The 15,445-nt window shown below is 48.6% G+C and overlaps 4 protein-coding genes across 4 annotated transcripts; 1 reads left to right on the top strand and 3 right to left on the bottom strand.

The window, feature by feature from the left end:
- Positions 1-1,447: 1,447 nt before the first annotated feature.
- Positions 1,448-2,044, top strand: N7443_010811 (GFA family protein; the record flags this gene model as incomplete). The annotated part of the gene is made up of 1 exon (XM_056890867.1): positions 1,448-2,044. One exon carries the CDS (start codon positions 1,448-1,450, stop codon positions 2,042-2,044), a length of 597 nt encoding a protein of 198 aa, XP_056737358.1.
- Positions 2,045-3,104: 1,060 nt separating this feature from the next.
- Positions 3,105-7,334, bottom strand: N7443_010812 (uncharacterized protein; the record flags this gene model as incomplete). Its single annotated transcript, XM_056890868.1, has 2 exons — positions 3,105-7,087; positions 7,328-7,334. The coding sequence occupies 2 exons, from the start codon at positions 7,332-7,334 to the stop codon at positions 3,105-3,107; spliced, it is 3,990 nt and encodes a 1,329-aa protein (XP_056737359.1).
- Positions 7,335-9,559: 2,225 nt separating this feature from the next.
- Positions 9,560-10,534, bottom strand: N7443_010813 (uncharacterized protein; the record flags this gene model as incomplete). Its single annotated transcript, XM_056890869.1, has 2 exons — positions 9,560-10,195; positions 10,532-10,534. The coding sequence occupies 2 exons, from the start codon at positions 10,532-10,534 to the stop codon at positions 9,560-9,562; spliced, it is 639 nt and encodes a 212-aa protein (XP_056737360.1).
- Positions 10,535-13,325: 2,791 nt separating this feature from the next.
- N7443_010814 (cytochrome P450) lies at positions 13,326-15,097 on the bottom strand (the record flags this gene model as incomplete). The annotated part of the gene is given in 4 exon segments (XM_056890870.1): positions 13,326-14,561; positions 14,615-14,638; positions 14,689-14,949; positions 14,963-15,097. 4 exon segments carry the CDS (start codon positions 15,095-15,097, stop codon positions 13,326-13,328), a joined length of 1,656 nt encoding a protein of 551 aa, XP_056737361.1.
- Positions 15,098-15,445: the final 348 nt, after the last annotated feature.

Raw genomic sequence — 15,445 nt, forward strand, 5'->3', positions numbered from 1 at the left:
TAATAGGTAAGTCTAAAAATCCGAAAAATTCTAATACGTTCTAACCTCACACTCTTACTACGTGCTAACCCAATTCAGGTCAACGCTTCATGATTCCAGCAGAACTTTATCGTAATTATTGTATTGCTATCGATGAGACATCGTAAAGTACCGTTATGTTATGTGGAGCCACCCAGAATCGCTATGTATGTAGATTTGCCGATCTATCAAGATCGCCCGCTAGCTTTCCTCGCTCTCGTCTTCCACCGCCACTCATATACACAAGGGATGCTTCTGGTAAAGAGAGCTAAGACAGGTAGGGAAATATAATTTATGTATCTCGATGGATTTTGTTATGTACTACGCTTCTCATTCGTTACCAGCCTCAAATCTAATCTGGTTCTCCCAGCTTATCATGGGCTTTACAAGGATCGTGAATAGGCTGAGAGGTGAGCGAAGATCATCGATATCTTGCTCCCGTAGGGGACCACCGGTATGATCTCTGTAACTCCCAGGAAATGCTACTGTACCACTATTTTCAGAGGATTAGGGGCTCTCGTGAATAGATGGGTGTGTTTCTAGGACCAAGAGTAGATATCCCAAGAATGATTGTGGAATAGGAATGACAGATGGTGAGACAATGATTCACTGGCTACACATTACAACACTAACTCCCTTCGCGAGCTCAGAGCACACATCACGTGCATTCCTAACCCCCCCCCCCCACCCCCCGGACCGCCTAGGCTCAAAGCAGCGGAGGTTGAGGAAAGTTCGCCTCGATGGCAACTCCAGGTGTCAAAGTAAGCGGCGGAAGAATGCTACTGCCGTGGTTTGCATTTTCAAGTTCTTTTCTAGGACTTTTTTACTCGAAGTTCATTCTGCTCTCGCTGGTTTCTGCGGGTAGCACTAAGACAATATCTCTGCCATCGTCTGTGGTGTGGATATACTGTTTGACCCTTTATTCCAAGACCCACACTTAATTGCCCCGAGGACCCATGGGGCCCCACAGTCGGAGATCTTTGCAAATGTAGATGCGCAAGTAGAGGGTTATTAATTGCCCCGACTTGGACGTCCAAGGTAATCGTGCGAGCCGTAAAACTCCCCGAAGAAAACGCAAATTGTCATATCGCTTACAAATAAACGCAGTCGATGTGCTTCTCGGAGACTAACTGGGGATATTAGGTTTCGCATCATTAAGACGGAAAAGAAAGAATCTGACGACTTAAATCATTCTTGGCCTATGAATTGAATTTCCAAGTCTTCGATTACCAATCACGTTTGGTAGGCGAGCGCGGATTCAATGGGAAAGTGGCTGGAAATGACGCAGGAGACGAGGAAGAAATGACGCCGGAATCGGTCCCTCGTAAGTATTTAAAACCTATTGTAGCCGCAAGATCCTCACTCTTTGTATATTAAAAAGCCTATCTTCTTCATACCATCATCACGACGCCCCAGAAGTAACGAAACGATGGCATCTTCCACTATTGACAAGTCCAAGCCGTACTTTCCTCTCGCTGGAGGTGCTGATGATGGCTGGTCTACCGAGGATGAAGCGACGGCCACATGCTTTTGCGGGGCGGTGCAACTGTCAGTCGTAAGTCTCGATTCCAATCCTGCTCTTGCTTTTCGCGATTCTAACAGGGGCTCCCAGCCAACCCATGGACCTGGCTACGTCGGATCCTTCGTTTGTAACTGCTCTGACTGCCATAAACTTACCGCATCTGTGCACGCGACCAACTTCACGGTGTATGACACGCACCTGAAGCACCTGCGTGGCCGCGACAACTTGAAGACATACAGCCAGTCGCGCACTGTGTTTTTCAAAACTCCCGACCAGGACAACACTATGACCAACTACTTTTGTTCCACATGCGGCTCCCTTATGTACCGCGTTGGCGCGGCTTTCCCGGGTATGAGTATTCTGCGCGTTGGCAGTGTGGATGATTTCTCTTTGCACGAGACTAAATTGAGACCCACGATGGAGCAGTTTACCAAGGACCGTGTGGCGTGGAAGGCTCCTACAGAAGGGACTAAGCAATTTGTGGAAGATGGTCTGCATGTATAGTAGGAATTGGTGTTGTAATTGAATACCAGTATGTATGAATCATTTATCAACCATCCATGTTCCAATATGAAATAATCAAATGATGTTGTATTTGCACCCCTGCAGTATCAACTTCTTGACGTCCTCTCGCCCTTTGGTTCCTTTTAACTTCACTTTGAATTCATCATCATCGTAATCATTCACAGGCCCTCGCTTTATAATGAAAACAAAGGAATAGAAGAAATCAAGTTCCCAGCTTTCCCCCTACTAATCAATGATGATAGCATCATAATAATCACCATAACCATGATTATCAATAATAATGATATACTCATGATCCTCCAACAGAGCATCAGGCTTCCTAACTCCGGTCTGCAACACATGGTGATAATCCTGACATCCACACAGTGTACCCGGCGCCTGAAGGCCCAACCTCTTATTTGGCTCATCCCAAAGGAACCATGAACGTCTCAAATTATCAATTCCCTTTAAATCACGATGATTAGACTCGACATCTAGAATCAATTACCTGGCTAGCCGCAAGACCATCCCGCGCCGACCCATCCAGCGAAAGCCTCGCAGTTAGTACACTAATATAGCTCAAATATTCTCCCCGTATGCTCGAGGCCGACGGGGTCAAGCTTGAGGGGGTTAATATTTTGAATCTGCTTGCTGATCTCCCTGTAAATTATATCGTATTTAGTGTGGAAGCAGCATGCTATGCCGTTTTTGTCGGGATGGGATGTGTGGGGATGGGGTGTGATTTTTGAGTATAGCCGTTCTAGGTTCTTAAATGCAGCCTCGAGCTGATATACACTGGAGTCGGGCATCGAGTGGCCTGCTTAAGGTTCTTTGCAGACAAAGAATACTTCCAAGATTGGTCAATGAATAAAAGATGTCAAAGGGATGAAGTAAATGATTCAGCCTTCTTGTTTTTTCCAGGATGAGAAAGTCTTGTGTTCGGTGTCGTACAAAGATTATTAAATATAGGCATAAAAGCTCCAAATAAGCGTTGATAGACAATAATGGAAACACATGAAAAGAGGAAAAAAACATCAAAGGTATCCGTTCCATAAAATAATCAAGCAGAGCAGGTCTTAGCACCTTTTGCAAATTGGGTATATGTGCTGGTGGTAGTGGAGGCAGTCTTGATAACCTTTGTAGTAGTGGAGGTATCTTGAGACGTGATCGTGACAGGGGGTTTGGTATGCGTTACTGTTTTGATCGCCCGAGAAGTTATGACTGGCAGGGCTGATGTCAATTCTACAGTGTATGTTATCGTCACCACAGTTGTTGAGGGGACCGGTTGTTCGGTTGATATGATCGTAGACGTCGTGAGACTCGTTGAAGTCACTGTTGTTCCAGCTACCGTAACAGTTGATGTCCTTGTCGGGAACACCGTGACAGTTTGAGTGGATTGCTCCTGAGTGGCTTCTTTATGAATGATGGATGAAGTACTCGTGATTGTGACTTGAGTCGTGCCAGTCGTGATTGTGGATGTGAAAGTTTTTGTCGAGAATGAGGTGACAGTGGAAAATACAACAGTGGGCATGCCCGTGTTTGTCTTTGTGACCAAGTTTGCTGTGTAGTCGTTGGCAGCTGAGATGGTTCTCGTTGAGGTCGTGATATAGTCAGTCACCGTTGAAGTACTGGTCGCAGTGGAGACAATAGCATAATAGAAGGGCGCGAGAAGGCCACGCTTGGCCTTTGATACTGGGATGCATGTGAGAGTTGTCGTAGTGTTCTTGGTGGCCATCTCGGTGAAAGTTGAGCTTGATATGATGATGGTTGGCTCGGCCGTTTTTGTCGTAGTTTGTTCAAGGGTGGTTGTAATTGTTGAGGTACTCTTGGATGTCCCTGGACTCAAGTCTTTGACATTGGTGGTTGTCACGGTCCGAGTCGAGGTGACGAGGGACGCAGAGGCGGTGATAGTTTGAGTCACTAGTAGTGTACTGTTTGCCATATTCGTCGAGTCCTCGGCAGTAAACGTTTTGATGACAGTAGATGCGAGCCTGCCAGTCTCGATCTTTGTAGTTGTGAGAGGCACTTGAGTACCAAGATGAATGAGTGAGATGATGTCAGTCACAAGCCCAATCTCAACCGCGATGATTGATCTTATCGTCGAAGTCACTGCAGGCTTGGTTGTCGTAACAGTAGTCGAGATCTCTGATATTGTTGTTATTGTCTCGGTTAATGCATTTGGTGTCACACCAACGGTAGTGGTTGTCTTTGACCCAGAGGTCGGACCAGAAATAGTAGTTGTGGTGTAAGAAGTTGCATCATCGGTGACCACGATGACCGTAGATGGAGGTGTAGATGGAGACGAGCCGGTGGAAGACGCTCCGGAGCTGCCAGACCCTGAGTTATCGGAGCCAGAGCCAGAATTATCTCCCGAACTTGAGCTAGAACCGTTTCCAGAAGACCCTGAGCTTTCACTGGAGGAACCGGAGCCGTCACCAGATACAGAGCCAGAATTGGATCCTGAACTCGAATTTCCCGAGCCAGAGCCCGAACCACCTCCGGAAGTCCCTGAACCATTGCTAGATGAATCAGATCCATTACCAGAGGAGCCATCACCAGATCCACTAGAGCTAGATCCATCCCCAGATCCTGAGCCATTGCCAGAGGACTCGGAGCTAGATGTTGTGGAGTTATCACCCGAGCCAGACCCTGTGCTTGTGCCTGAACCGGAGCCAGAAGACCCTGAATCGGAGGAGCCCCCGCCATCTCCAGACATCCCAGAGCCAGATGAATCAGAACCTCCCCCTGATGAACCTGAGCCATCACCCGAAGAACCGGTTCCTGAACTCGAAGATCCTGAGCCCTCACCGGAGGAGTCGCTTCCTGACGTACCTGAACTATCACCTGAAGACCCTGAGCCATCGCCGGATGAACCAGAACCAGAAGATCCTGATTCGCTGCCAGTAGATCCAGAGCCAGAGGCTGTACTGCTTGAACCACCTGAATCACCTCCTGATGAATCACTACTATCACCAGTGCCAGAATCACTAGTACCAGTGCCGCCAGTGCCAGAGCTACCAGTGCCAGAGCTACCGGTGCCAGAGCTACTAGTGCCAGAACTACCAGTGCCAGAGCTACCAGTGCTAGAGCTACCGGTGCCAGAACTACTAGCGCCAGAGCTACCGGTGCCAGAACCACTAGTGCCAGAACTACCAGTGTTAGAACTACCAGTGCCAGAGCTACCAGTGCCAGAGCTACCGGTGCCAGAACCACTAGTGCCAGTGCCGCTAGTGCCAGAACTACCAGTGTTAGAGCTACCAGTGCTAGAGCTACCAGTGCTAGAGCTACTAGTGCCAGAACTACCAGTGCTAGAGCTACCAGTGCTAGAGCCACCGGCGTCAGAACTACTAGTGCCAGAACCACTAGTGCCAGTGCCGCCAGTGCCAGAGCTACCGGTGCCAGAATCATCACCGGGTGCTGAGCCTCCTGAGCCGGAATCTGAGCCAGCACTAGATCCAGATCCATTACTTGAATCAGAGTCTCCTGCGCCTGAATCTCCCGAGCTAGAACCCTCACCAGACCCACTAGAACCTGACCCAGAACTGTTGCTAGAGCTCTCGCCTAGTGCTGATCCTGAGCCCGAGTCCGACCCTGTACCTGAACCTGTACCTGAACCTGTACCTGAACCTGAACCAGAGCCAGAGCCAGAGCCAGAATCATTGCCTGATCCTGAACCATCTCCGGAGCTACTGGAAACACCGGAGCCTGATCCAGAGCTACCACCCGACTCTGTGGAACCTGAACCCGCCGATCCAGATCCATCATTAGCTCCACTATTCCCAGAGCCTATGCTGGAGCCTGTGCCAGACCCAGAGCCAGCAGAACCATCACTGGATGCACTGGATCCAGTACCGTTTCCTGATCCTGTGCCTGTACCTGACCCATCGCCGGAGCTGCCAGAAGCTGATCCACTCGAGCCCGTGCCAGACCCAGACCCAGACCCGGAAGTAGCACCTGAGCCGTCACCGGACGAGCCTGAGCCATCTCCATTCCCAGCTCCAGAGCCACTGCCAGAACCTCCACCAGAGGACCCCGGTGAGCTATCTCCTGAAGATCCAGAGCCGTCTCCAGATCCACCTGAAGCGGGGTTAGGGCCGATAACATCGGCGCTTTCAATGGCAGCGAGCGCGTTGGGATCGATCCAGGTCGTATCAGATGTGGCAAAAGCCGGCGCTCCTCCTGCCAAAACTGCGCTGAGGGAGTACGGCGATAAGTCCGAGGGCCGTAGCAACCTCACGTACTTTGACCTGGCTGCCCTGTTGTTCGAGTAGGACCCGGGGCCACTATTGTCATATTCTCCATTAAAGTTGCTCTTATCTTGGGTTGTGCTGTCGACATGGACGCCGGCAGGTGCTATCAGACCCTCCAGCATGCAATTCCGGTATACCACGACGGAGCCTTTTCCAGAAGCACTGGCTAAATAACAATTTTTGGTGCTTCCTCTGGCCTTTTGCGATACTGACGATCGATCGATAACAATGGTTGATTTGAACAAGTCGCTACCAGGATCGCCATCTGCCATGCCGTTGGGTATTATTCCTTCATTTTTGACGACATAAGCCGAGTCTTGGGTGGGAACAATGGCTGTGTCAAAAACGTAAAGATTTCCTTGGCCAGCTATTAACGTGTCGGATGCTTCGATATAGCTATTCGCAATGATGCCAATACCAGGGTTTATCGTAATTGCAGTTGCACCGGATATGAATTGACACTGATAGAATCCATTGTTATGTCCTTTGAGGGAGGCTGCCTCGCCAGAGGATGAGGTATCAATAAAGTTGACATTTTTGACGGTGATTCCGGCGATGTCGGCTAATATTGCGAGAGCTGTTCCATCATTTGATACAACGACTTGATTTTGCGTGAAGTCATTTGGATTGCTGGATTTACCGTGAACTGCGACGGATGGTGTTGCTGATACAGTGACGGCGGGATAAGTTCCAGGTAGCACTGTGATTGTCGGAATATTGTTCTCCTGCGCATAAGCTATCGCATCGCCGATTGCTGTGTACTGTCCACTGTCATCGGTTGCGACAGTGACTGCTGCAGAGATGTCAGTATATTCAATATCAGTAAGCGGGTACCTCGGAGTTTGAAATCTTACCGGGGGCAGTAGGTGAGCTTCCCAGCGCTGTTTGTGTGATATAGACCGTACTGGAGCATGTGCCATCAGACTGCTCTATGGCAGTTACTAGCCTAGCTAGGCCTAGTAATAATGAGAGGCGCATCGTCGACTGACTACAAAGATTAGATGAAGCATAAGTTGAGCTTCGATAAACTCACCCACCATGTCTCAGAATAGCGTTTGCCGAGAATGATGGATGTGGACTTCGGCGGTACTGTTCAACATTCCGGAACCCAACTCGCGGCCCCCTTGGGTTTGTTTGTCCTGGTAGCCGGGACTGGCATTAAAGTTCCTGACAGGAACATGAAACACTAACCGCGAAGAATTGCCAACTGGTATAGTTTGGTACTGGTATTCATAAAGCGGTTTTCTGCGGTACAAGATATGTAGACCTGACTGTAAATATACCACCCATATCAACTCTTGGAATTCGTCGCCAAATGCTCCAGATCAACTCGATCAAGAATGACGCGAACAAACATGACAGAGGAGGAAGACTTCTTGCCTATGTGTATCTAACACGTTCCAATGAATCGATCAGACAGGTTCTAATAGGTCAATCTGGCAACCGATCGTATCTATGCCTTGCATACCGTCCCTGGCGTTCTTGGCCTCCGCGTGCCGGAAATCCAAGATTAGCCAATTGAAAAAAAGAAATAGAATAACACCACATTCCAGTTCCGACATAGCGCGAACCGCCAAGCTATTATATAACCCGTCCCATTTCAATTGCCGAAAACAAAACGATCTGCTAGTCGATCGGTGCAACCTTGGCCATTTAAGGTGAATAGTGGCTTCCTTGGCATGCAAACACACGAAACCTGGCCAAGCAACGCGAAGGAAATGGAAACTAGCATATTCCAAGAGCAGTCAATGGTTAGTCAGTTGGAAAATGGCTTATTAGAGTATGGTCGCTCGGATCCTGACTTGATAGCTGTTGCTGGTGATCAATGGGAGTATAGGAAATAGGCCGGGAGTGATGACCGCAATCGCCTTCCATCCATGCACATGTGAATCTTGTTATCTCAGCTCAGATTAACCGCATAAAATGGTCAAGCATCTCTAGCACTTCTAAAAGCCCGGGAAATTGTGTACTTTGAATGTTGCTGAGAGCCAAGGTGATTGAAACAGTTGAGCCCCAGCACTAGACAGACCGACTTTCAGTGCCACATTTACTATTTATCGGTCTCCCATTATGTATTATTCGCATTCATATAGATAGCTTTAATATGTAGTTTAAGAAAGTCCACATCATATTTGTATTCAAATGTTGCCATGGTAAATTGTAGCCTTGGAGAACTTGTGGGAGCCTCAGGATTCACATTGCAGGGAACCGGGCATGAGAATATATCATCACTGCACTCAAGCTTCATGCGTTCACTCAACAAAATATTCAGATAGGAATCTGAAAAAACCCCTTGGAAAGCTAATATAGAAATATTGGAATTATTTCCCGGAGAATAATTGCATCATGGTAACCCTAAGTCTGTAGCTTGACGGACAGTACCCGAAAATAAGGCTCAACGGTGAAACAGCCATGGTGGACCTCAAGGGCTTGCGGTCCAAGTCTCCGAAATCTTGTTTATGAAGAAAGTTCCGGAAGCGACTAGTGGCTCTGGAATATTATTCCCCCTTGACTTCTTTCAGCTAGGGTTGCCATTGATACTTGTTTTCTGCATTTTTTTGCGTATTTAGAGTTTTGTAATTGCCGGTATGCCTTGAAGTCACACACGCATACTTGTAAGAGGAATCGCGGGTACCTACACCTCCGAGAAGCTGAAAGTTGAAGAGACTACTTGCGGCTTCATTTCGTAATCTTGTACCCATGTTTGGTGGAAATTGGTTGTCTCAGGTTCGAGTCATGCTCATTTTAAGGGGTGCGGATCATAGCTTTTTCTTCAATTTGGCAATGTTTGATAATGGCACCAAAAGCTATTTTGGGAGTTCCAGGAAGAGATAAGTCTGTGTGGATCATGGTTCTGTAGTAAGCTACCACGCAGGTATGGGAAGAAAATGAATACATCGATTGGTGATCGCTGATCACATACTCGAAACCCTGGCTATTATTACGTGGGCCCTTTACCCACCTGGCTATGGACCAGAGAGCTCATGGGGTGCTGGATTACCAAGTAAAATATCTGAAGTTCAGTTTCTGTGACTTGCATTGCGTTGCTTCGAAGAGGAAGCACAACCGAGATATGCTACCTATCTAAGCATGTGCTAAAAGCCTTGCAACATCGGCTCGTCCTCTGGAGAGCCCGACTTCATGTTGTAGAATCAGCATCAAAGTACCCCACGCACATATATATATCTCCACATACTCTACAGCATAAATCGTGTTCAATCATAATCATCAGGGGCATAAGCTTCCCACCCGGGACCAGCATATGTTATAGAGACACAGGAGGATATCCTGTGTCTAAATGCTCAAACCCGGTTTCCGCCGACCACATGTACCTTGACCAATCCTCCACATGAAAAATTTCCTCGGTGATTCCCTCCGTAATATCAACCTCCATATCCTCCAAGTATCTCAACGTTCCGTCATCAAGAGCCAACGATGGGTCCGACGGGAAGTCGAACGGATTCAGGCTCTCATGAGGACTAATCAGCGGCACATTCTGCACCAGCGTTGCTTCAGACAAAGTGGAGGGCAGGAGATTATAGGCGGGATCGAACATATCCCTGGATAGCACGGGATCCAGCGCGATATTGTCAGCAGAACGCGAGAGCGCGCCAGAACCAGTACGACTGGTACTTCCAGGCACGGGAACACTCATAGCAGAGTGCGTCCTACCAATCGACTCGGTGCCAGACCCCTCCGAGCCCGACCAATGTCCTGTACACGCAGAGTCACGACGAGAATCCGCGCGGACGGGGGCGTGCGACGCCGAAGCCGACGACCCGGAGCGAGACACGCGAGCCGACGAGGAGCCGCGAGAGTCTTTCCCGTTTGGACGAGGCGCGATGGGTTGGAAGCCGTTGGTAGTATGATGGCGCGGATAGAGTCTGCCGTGCGTTGCTTTCTAAGAACCACGAAACATCAGCACCATACCGTCTGCATCTCTTCTTGTTTGGCCGAAGATCTGCCTTCCGGGTGCTGGAAATGTCTCTGTGGCGTGTTTGCGTTACTTTTGAAGGATGTTTGAGCTCTGCCTCGCGTTTTTGGCGCGCGTGCTCGGTAGGCGCTGAGCACGGCGTTGAGTGACAGATCGAGCATGTTGCGAAAGGTCGCCCCTTACGCTTGATGCGAATCAGTGGTCGATCTTCAGTGTGTTTGGGTGGTTAGCCAGTGCGTTTCTGCTAGACATAGCCTCGGGTTATAGAAAACAAACGGGGAAGGGTAATAAGAGGCCACTTACCATGATGTTTGCAGCTGCTTACACGGTGCCCCCGAATGCAAGCTTCACAAGCCCACTTTTGACCGTCGATAAGCATCCCTCGATAAGATGAAAGGGAGCGGCAAGGACAGTGTAGGGCTTCCCAGACTTTATACCTTTCCCGATACCATTGATCGACCAGACCCGCGTTTACGAAGCTCCGCAGTATCAGCTTCAGGTAGGACTGAGGGGCACATCTTGGGAGGGGGAAGCTATGACATACGATGACACAAAAATTCTCGTTCAATGTACCCTAGCTACCCTAAGTAGGTTGTTGCCGGTTGCTGAAAGAGGAATGGGCCCGTTCAGCTATGTGTCGAGGGTATGCAGCCTCGTCGTGATTTGTTGCCACAGCCACAGGATCGCCTGAAAGTGGGACAGGCTCGTGCTTTTCGGAAGGTTCTGTACTTGTGAATTGCTGGTTTAGTCCTTTTAGTCTTTTTTACTCCTTTTATTTTCAATTTTGGTTTTATTTTTTGTTTGTACCGTGGGAGCTTGGACCAGACGCAAAACTTCGGCGTCTAGTGTGGCTGTAGTAGCTATAGATGCGGTTTTTTCTTTTTTTTTTTCTACTTTTTTTCTTTTTTTTTTTTTTCTGTCACGCACAGCGTGGGTCCGAAATGCACGGAGCAGCTTAGACAGAGCCCCAGTGAAATTATGGTTGTAGCCGGAGGACACCAGGAAATGAGTTTACGCTCTAGAAAGGCCTTTTGCGAGACATGGAAAACTTGGTTGTGGTTACAGCGTGAGGGATTTTTGGGAGGCCTCGGCAGGAGATTTGCAGACCTCCACTGTCTGGGTACACACTACACGGGATCCCCCCAGGAAACAATCTCCCAGGCACCGGTGTATGTCCCCCGGCCTGCCAGATCGGTGCTAGATCTTAGTACAAATCCCTCATACATATTCCACCACGGGATTGCTGATTTGGGCCGGGGAACACTCTCCGGTAGCCCTAGCTAATCCACCTTCTGTCATTTAATCGTGAAAAATGTCCGCTCGGCTCCCTATCGGGCTGGTGTGTCGTGCACGGTGTTGCGTACATGAGATCACCTCTAGCTAGCTGGGCCAACACTTGGCAAGATCAAGCTGCAGATGGAGGTGGCTGTGCACTAGGTTCGCTTAAGTGGCGTCGCACTGGATTTTTCGATTTTCTCGATACGCGCAGTTGCCCGGAATCGGTTTCACAGGTTCTGATTCACATGGAACGATGTCATGCCGCCGTCCCGTAAGAACGTAAGAACGGAAGAACTCCTCGGGTTTTCTGAAAATTCAGTACCTCCGTCCGCCCGTGGTTTTCTCAGGAACAAAACAACTAGGGAAGCAAAGAGATACACATGATAAGGAAATTTAAGCTCCATAGAGAAACGGGTGGCCCGACCTGATTCAGCCGATCTCCACAGTCATTGACTAGTCACTTAACTATGAGTGATTTTGTATACCTGAGGCATTTTTATTTTCCAATTGTTCTCTTTGATAACTAATACGACCACCTCCCTCACCGTTCCCAAGTACCGCACTGCTGCCTCGCTAGATCTGTTTCCACCCACGGCAGAGCTGTCTAGCTGAAGATTTTTGATGAGGTGGTCTCTAGTGGACTTGCTTTCCCGCTTTGGCCTGGATCACACGTCACTTTGAGATTGTTAGTCGTCCCCGCGGGCCCCGAATGATCAAGAGCAAATTTTTTTTTTTCATTCCGCCGCAGGACATATTTCATGCCGGGTCACTTTTTAGCCATCCCAGAGCGCACAGAAAAATTCAGCACTGAAATTCCGGCTGCATATTCCTCAAAAGGTACCCCCACAAGTCATCCTAAAATCCTCTGTCATGTAGCTTCCTCGCGCATTGAAAGCCGGAAATGAGCCCGACGATCCTAGAACCACAGTCTGGACAGAACTCTTAGTCCATGGCGAGTAGCATGATACTACCCAATGGGCGCAATATTTCTAAGCGTTGGTTCAGCGTACAGACCACAGGGGCTCTGTGTAGGCAACGGCCCAGGAGCGTCCTGACACGGTCATCTTGGTAACATTATGGCAAAAAAACCTCAGCTGCGAGGGACTTTGGAGCCTCCCGTTCAGCCCAGCTTTACTGGGAGAATCTTGCGGCTCGAGGAATAGTTCCCTTGGCCTCATACGAGGCAGTACATGGCGAGGAAAATTGGGTTCGTCTTTTATCCTTATCATTCGTACAATTGTTCTGGGTCTACTTTCCGGCACCTGTGACAGCAGCTCAGCGGGCCCAGATCTCCCAACTGGGAGGGTATATGCCCACCAGCTATGGGGTTTAGTATCCCTCATCGTGAACTTTACCAGTCACGTCTTCCCGTGCAGTCATGGGCCATCCACACAGAATCTCTGCATGGCCAGGAAGTCCATTTCATGCCGTGGCCGCATTTTTGACAGGATGCAAAGTATAGAAACAGCTATACATCAATTGTTGAGTATAGTTGGTTACCGAACCATGATAGAGGAGTTCGGCGCCAAGCTTGAAGAAATAGGCCCAGTGGAATGGAAGGAAGAATGTTGTGGTTTTAAGGAATTTCGTCGTGTTTGAATATAATGCCACCATGATCTTAAAGGTATAACGTGGTTTATGTCTTCATATGTAGAGGGATCAACGCCTAGGCCATCGATTCTTGCCTTAATATCGACAGACGACTCGACACACTTCCGACCACCTATACACCCCTTTTATGTTATCTATTTATCCTTAATAATGAGGGAATCCTTGAGAAATTACAACCATGCCACAAAAGATTGTTGTTTATCGACTTTCAAGACGAAATGGTCTCCACGGGCGGCTGCAGCCATTGCTTCGTCTCTGGATCCAGCAGTTCCTCGGCCTTCTTCCACTCTCGAACCACCATATCTGCACGTGCCTGCGACCTCGGAATTATGCTAGCGGGAAATTCCTCAGGCATACAGACAAAGCCTTGAGTCAAGCGGTCAGGATCAGGCAGGATGGGCAAGCCCTTTTCATTCAAAACAGGCTCGATACTGAAAGCCCACAGGATACGCGACATGCCGAGAAACAGACTGCGCTCCGCGACATGAATCCCAGGACAGATCCGGCGCCCGGCACCAAAAGTAAATGCATCTCGCTTTGATGCGTCCGGGTTAGCTGCTGCATCGCCAAGACTCTGATAGTCCTCTCGATACCGATCCGGATCAAAGGTGCGTGGACTCGGGTGTCGATCGGGATCCATCCCAATACCCCACACGTTGTTTATCACTCCAGCGCCCTTCGGAATGAGATAACCCTTGTACACATCATCTTGGGTCACCGCATGAGGAACTGCGCCAAGAATAGTCGTCGGCATCCAACGAAGTGTTTCCTTCATGCAGCCGCGAATGTACTGCAGCTTGGGTAGGTCATCCATATCGGGCAGCCGGTCGGGTCCGATAATTTCGTCGATCTCCTTGTGGGCTTTACGTTGAACTTCAGGGAACAGAAGCATGGCTTGCACAAATGCGTATAGTGTGCTAGATGTGGTGTCGGACCCGGCTTCGAGCAAGGTTCCGGATATGTAGGCTGCCTGGTCGTCACTGAAGCCGTCTTTGTTTTGCGCCTCGTTCATCCCAGCACAGAAACATGGCTTGATGGTATTATCTTGCGTTTCTTGTTTAGCACGCATCCAATGTGACAAATACAGAGCCTTTTCATGCATGTGAAGCTCTTTCGCCTTTTGCTGGACTGGGAGAAGGAACCCGGGTAGCGTTCGGAGCCAAGGGAAGAAGTCAATGAGAGCCGCTGTCCCGGTCTGGTTGATGACCGCAAATTCAGAGAAGCCGTCGAAGAGCTGCATCATCTTGGGGTCCTCGTATGTAGGCGTGCGCCATCCAAATACCATTGTCGTCGTAAGTGCGTTTGAGTAACGACGAATGTGCCGTAAGAACTTGTCTGGCTGTTTAAGAAACTGGTAGAGCATTTGCTTATTCTCCAACATTTGATAAGCGACGTATTTATTCGAGGTGGTCACATTCAGCAAGCCGTGCACCATTTTACGGAACTGTTTTGTTTTGTTAACAAAGCATATTTGTTGAATGCTAGGAAAATACATACCCCGCGCCACTTCGGTCCATATCCCTATATTGGATTAATAATGAGCATGAATAACTTGAGTATTGATAACATACCATCATCAATAATCTCAAACCTCCACTGCACAAGGTTTGGCCGATGTACATCTCCTGTCGGTCTGAGTAAATGCCACTTCTTTTGTCTAGTAACTCTTTGACGGCTTCGTCACTAGACAGCACGATTAGACATTTTGTACCCAACATGAGGCTATAGACTGGACCGTATTCACGTGCCCAATTCTCGAATTGGAGATGAGCATCTCGCGAGGGCATCTGCAATACGACTGTTCTCAATATGGAATGCAGGGTACCAAGGATCTTGAAAACAAACCTGGTGAATGTTTCCTAGAATAGGTAGAGTCGGCGGGCCAGGAGGGTAATTCTTGGGCCGGTGTCCTATCATTAAGAGCCGAGATAGAATCGCAGCCGCGATGATGATGCCGATGATTGGAGTTAAAGCTAGCATATTGACTGCATTAAAAATCGAAATCCAAAGGATCATTGGATGACTTCATTATTAGGACGAAGGGGACAAGCATTTTATACCTAGGCAACGAATCCGGACCATGTTTTCCCTATACCCCACCTCCCCGATATTAAAGCTTTCGCTTTCTGGCCTGAACCCAAGTTTTACTTCCAAAGTCGCTCCTGAAGTGGGATACATGGTCGGTCGCGGATGCGGAGGTGGGGGACTGCGGAGATGTGGGGGGCCATGCCAATGCCACCTGCGCATTGCCAACAAAAGATTAAGGGTCAGTATTTAAGCAGGAAAGTGTTGTAGTGATATATGAAAAATAATTTGGGAGAGTATCAA

Source organism: Penicillium atrosanguineum (genome assembly GCF_028827265.1).
Source record: "Penicillium atrosanguineum strain IBT 20685 chromosome Unknown utg000008l_segment0_segment0, whole genome shotgun sequence".
Lineage (NCBI taxonomy): Eukaryota > Fungi > Ascomycota > Eurotiomycetes > Eurotiales > Aspergillaceae > Penicillium > Penicillium atrosanguineum.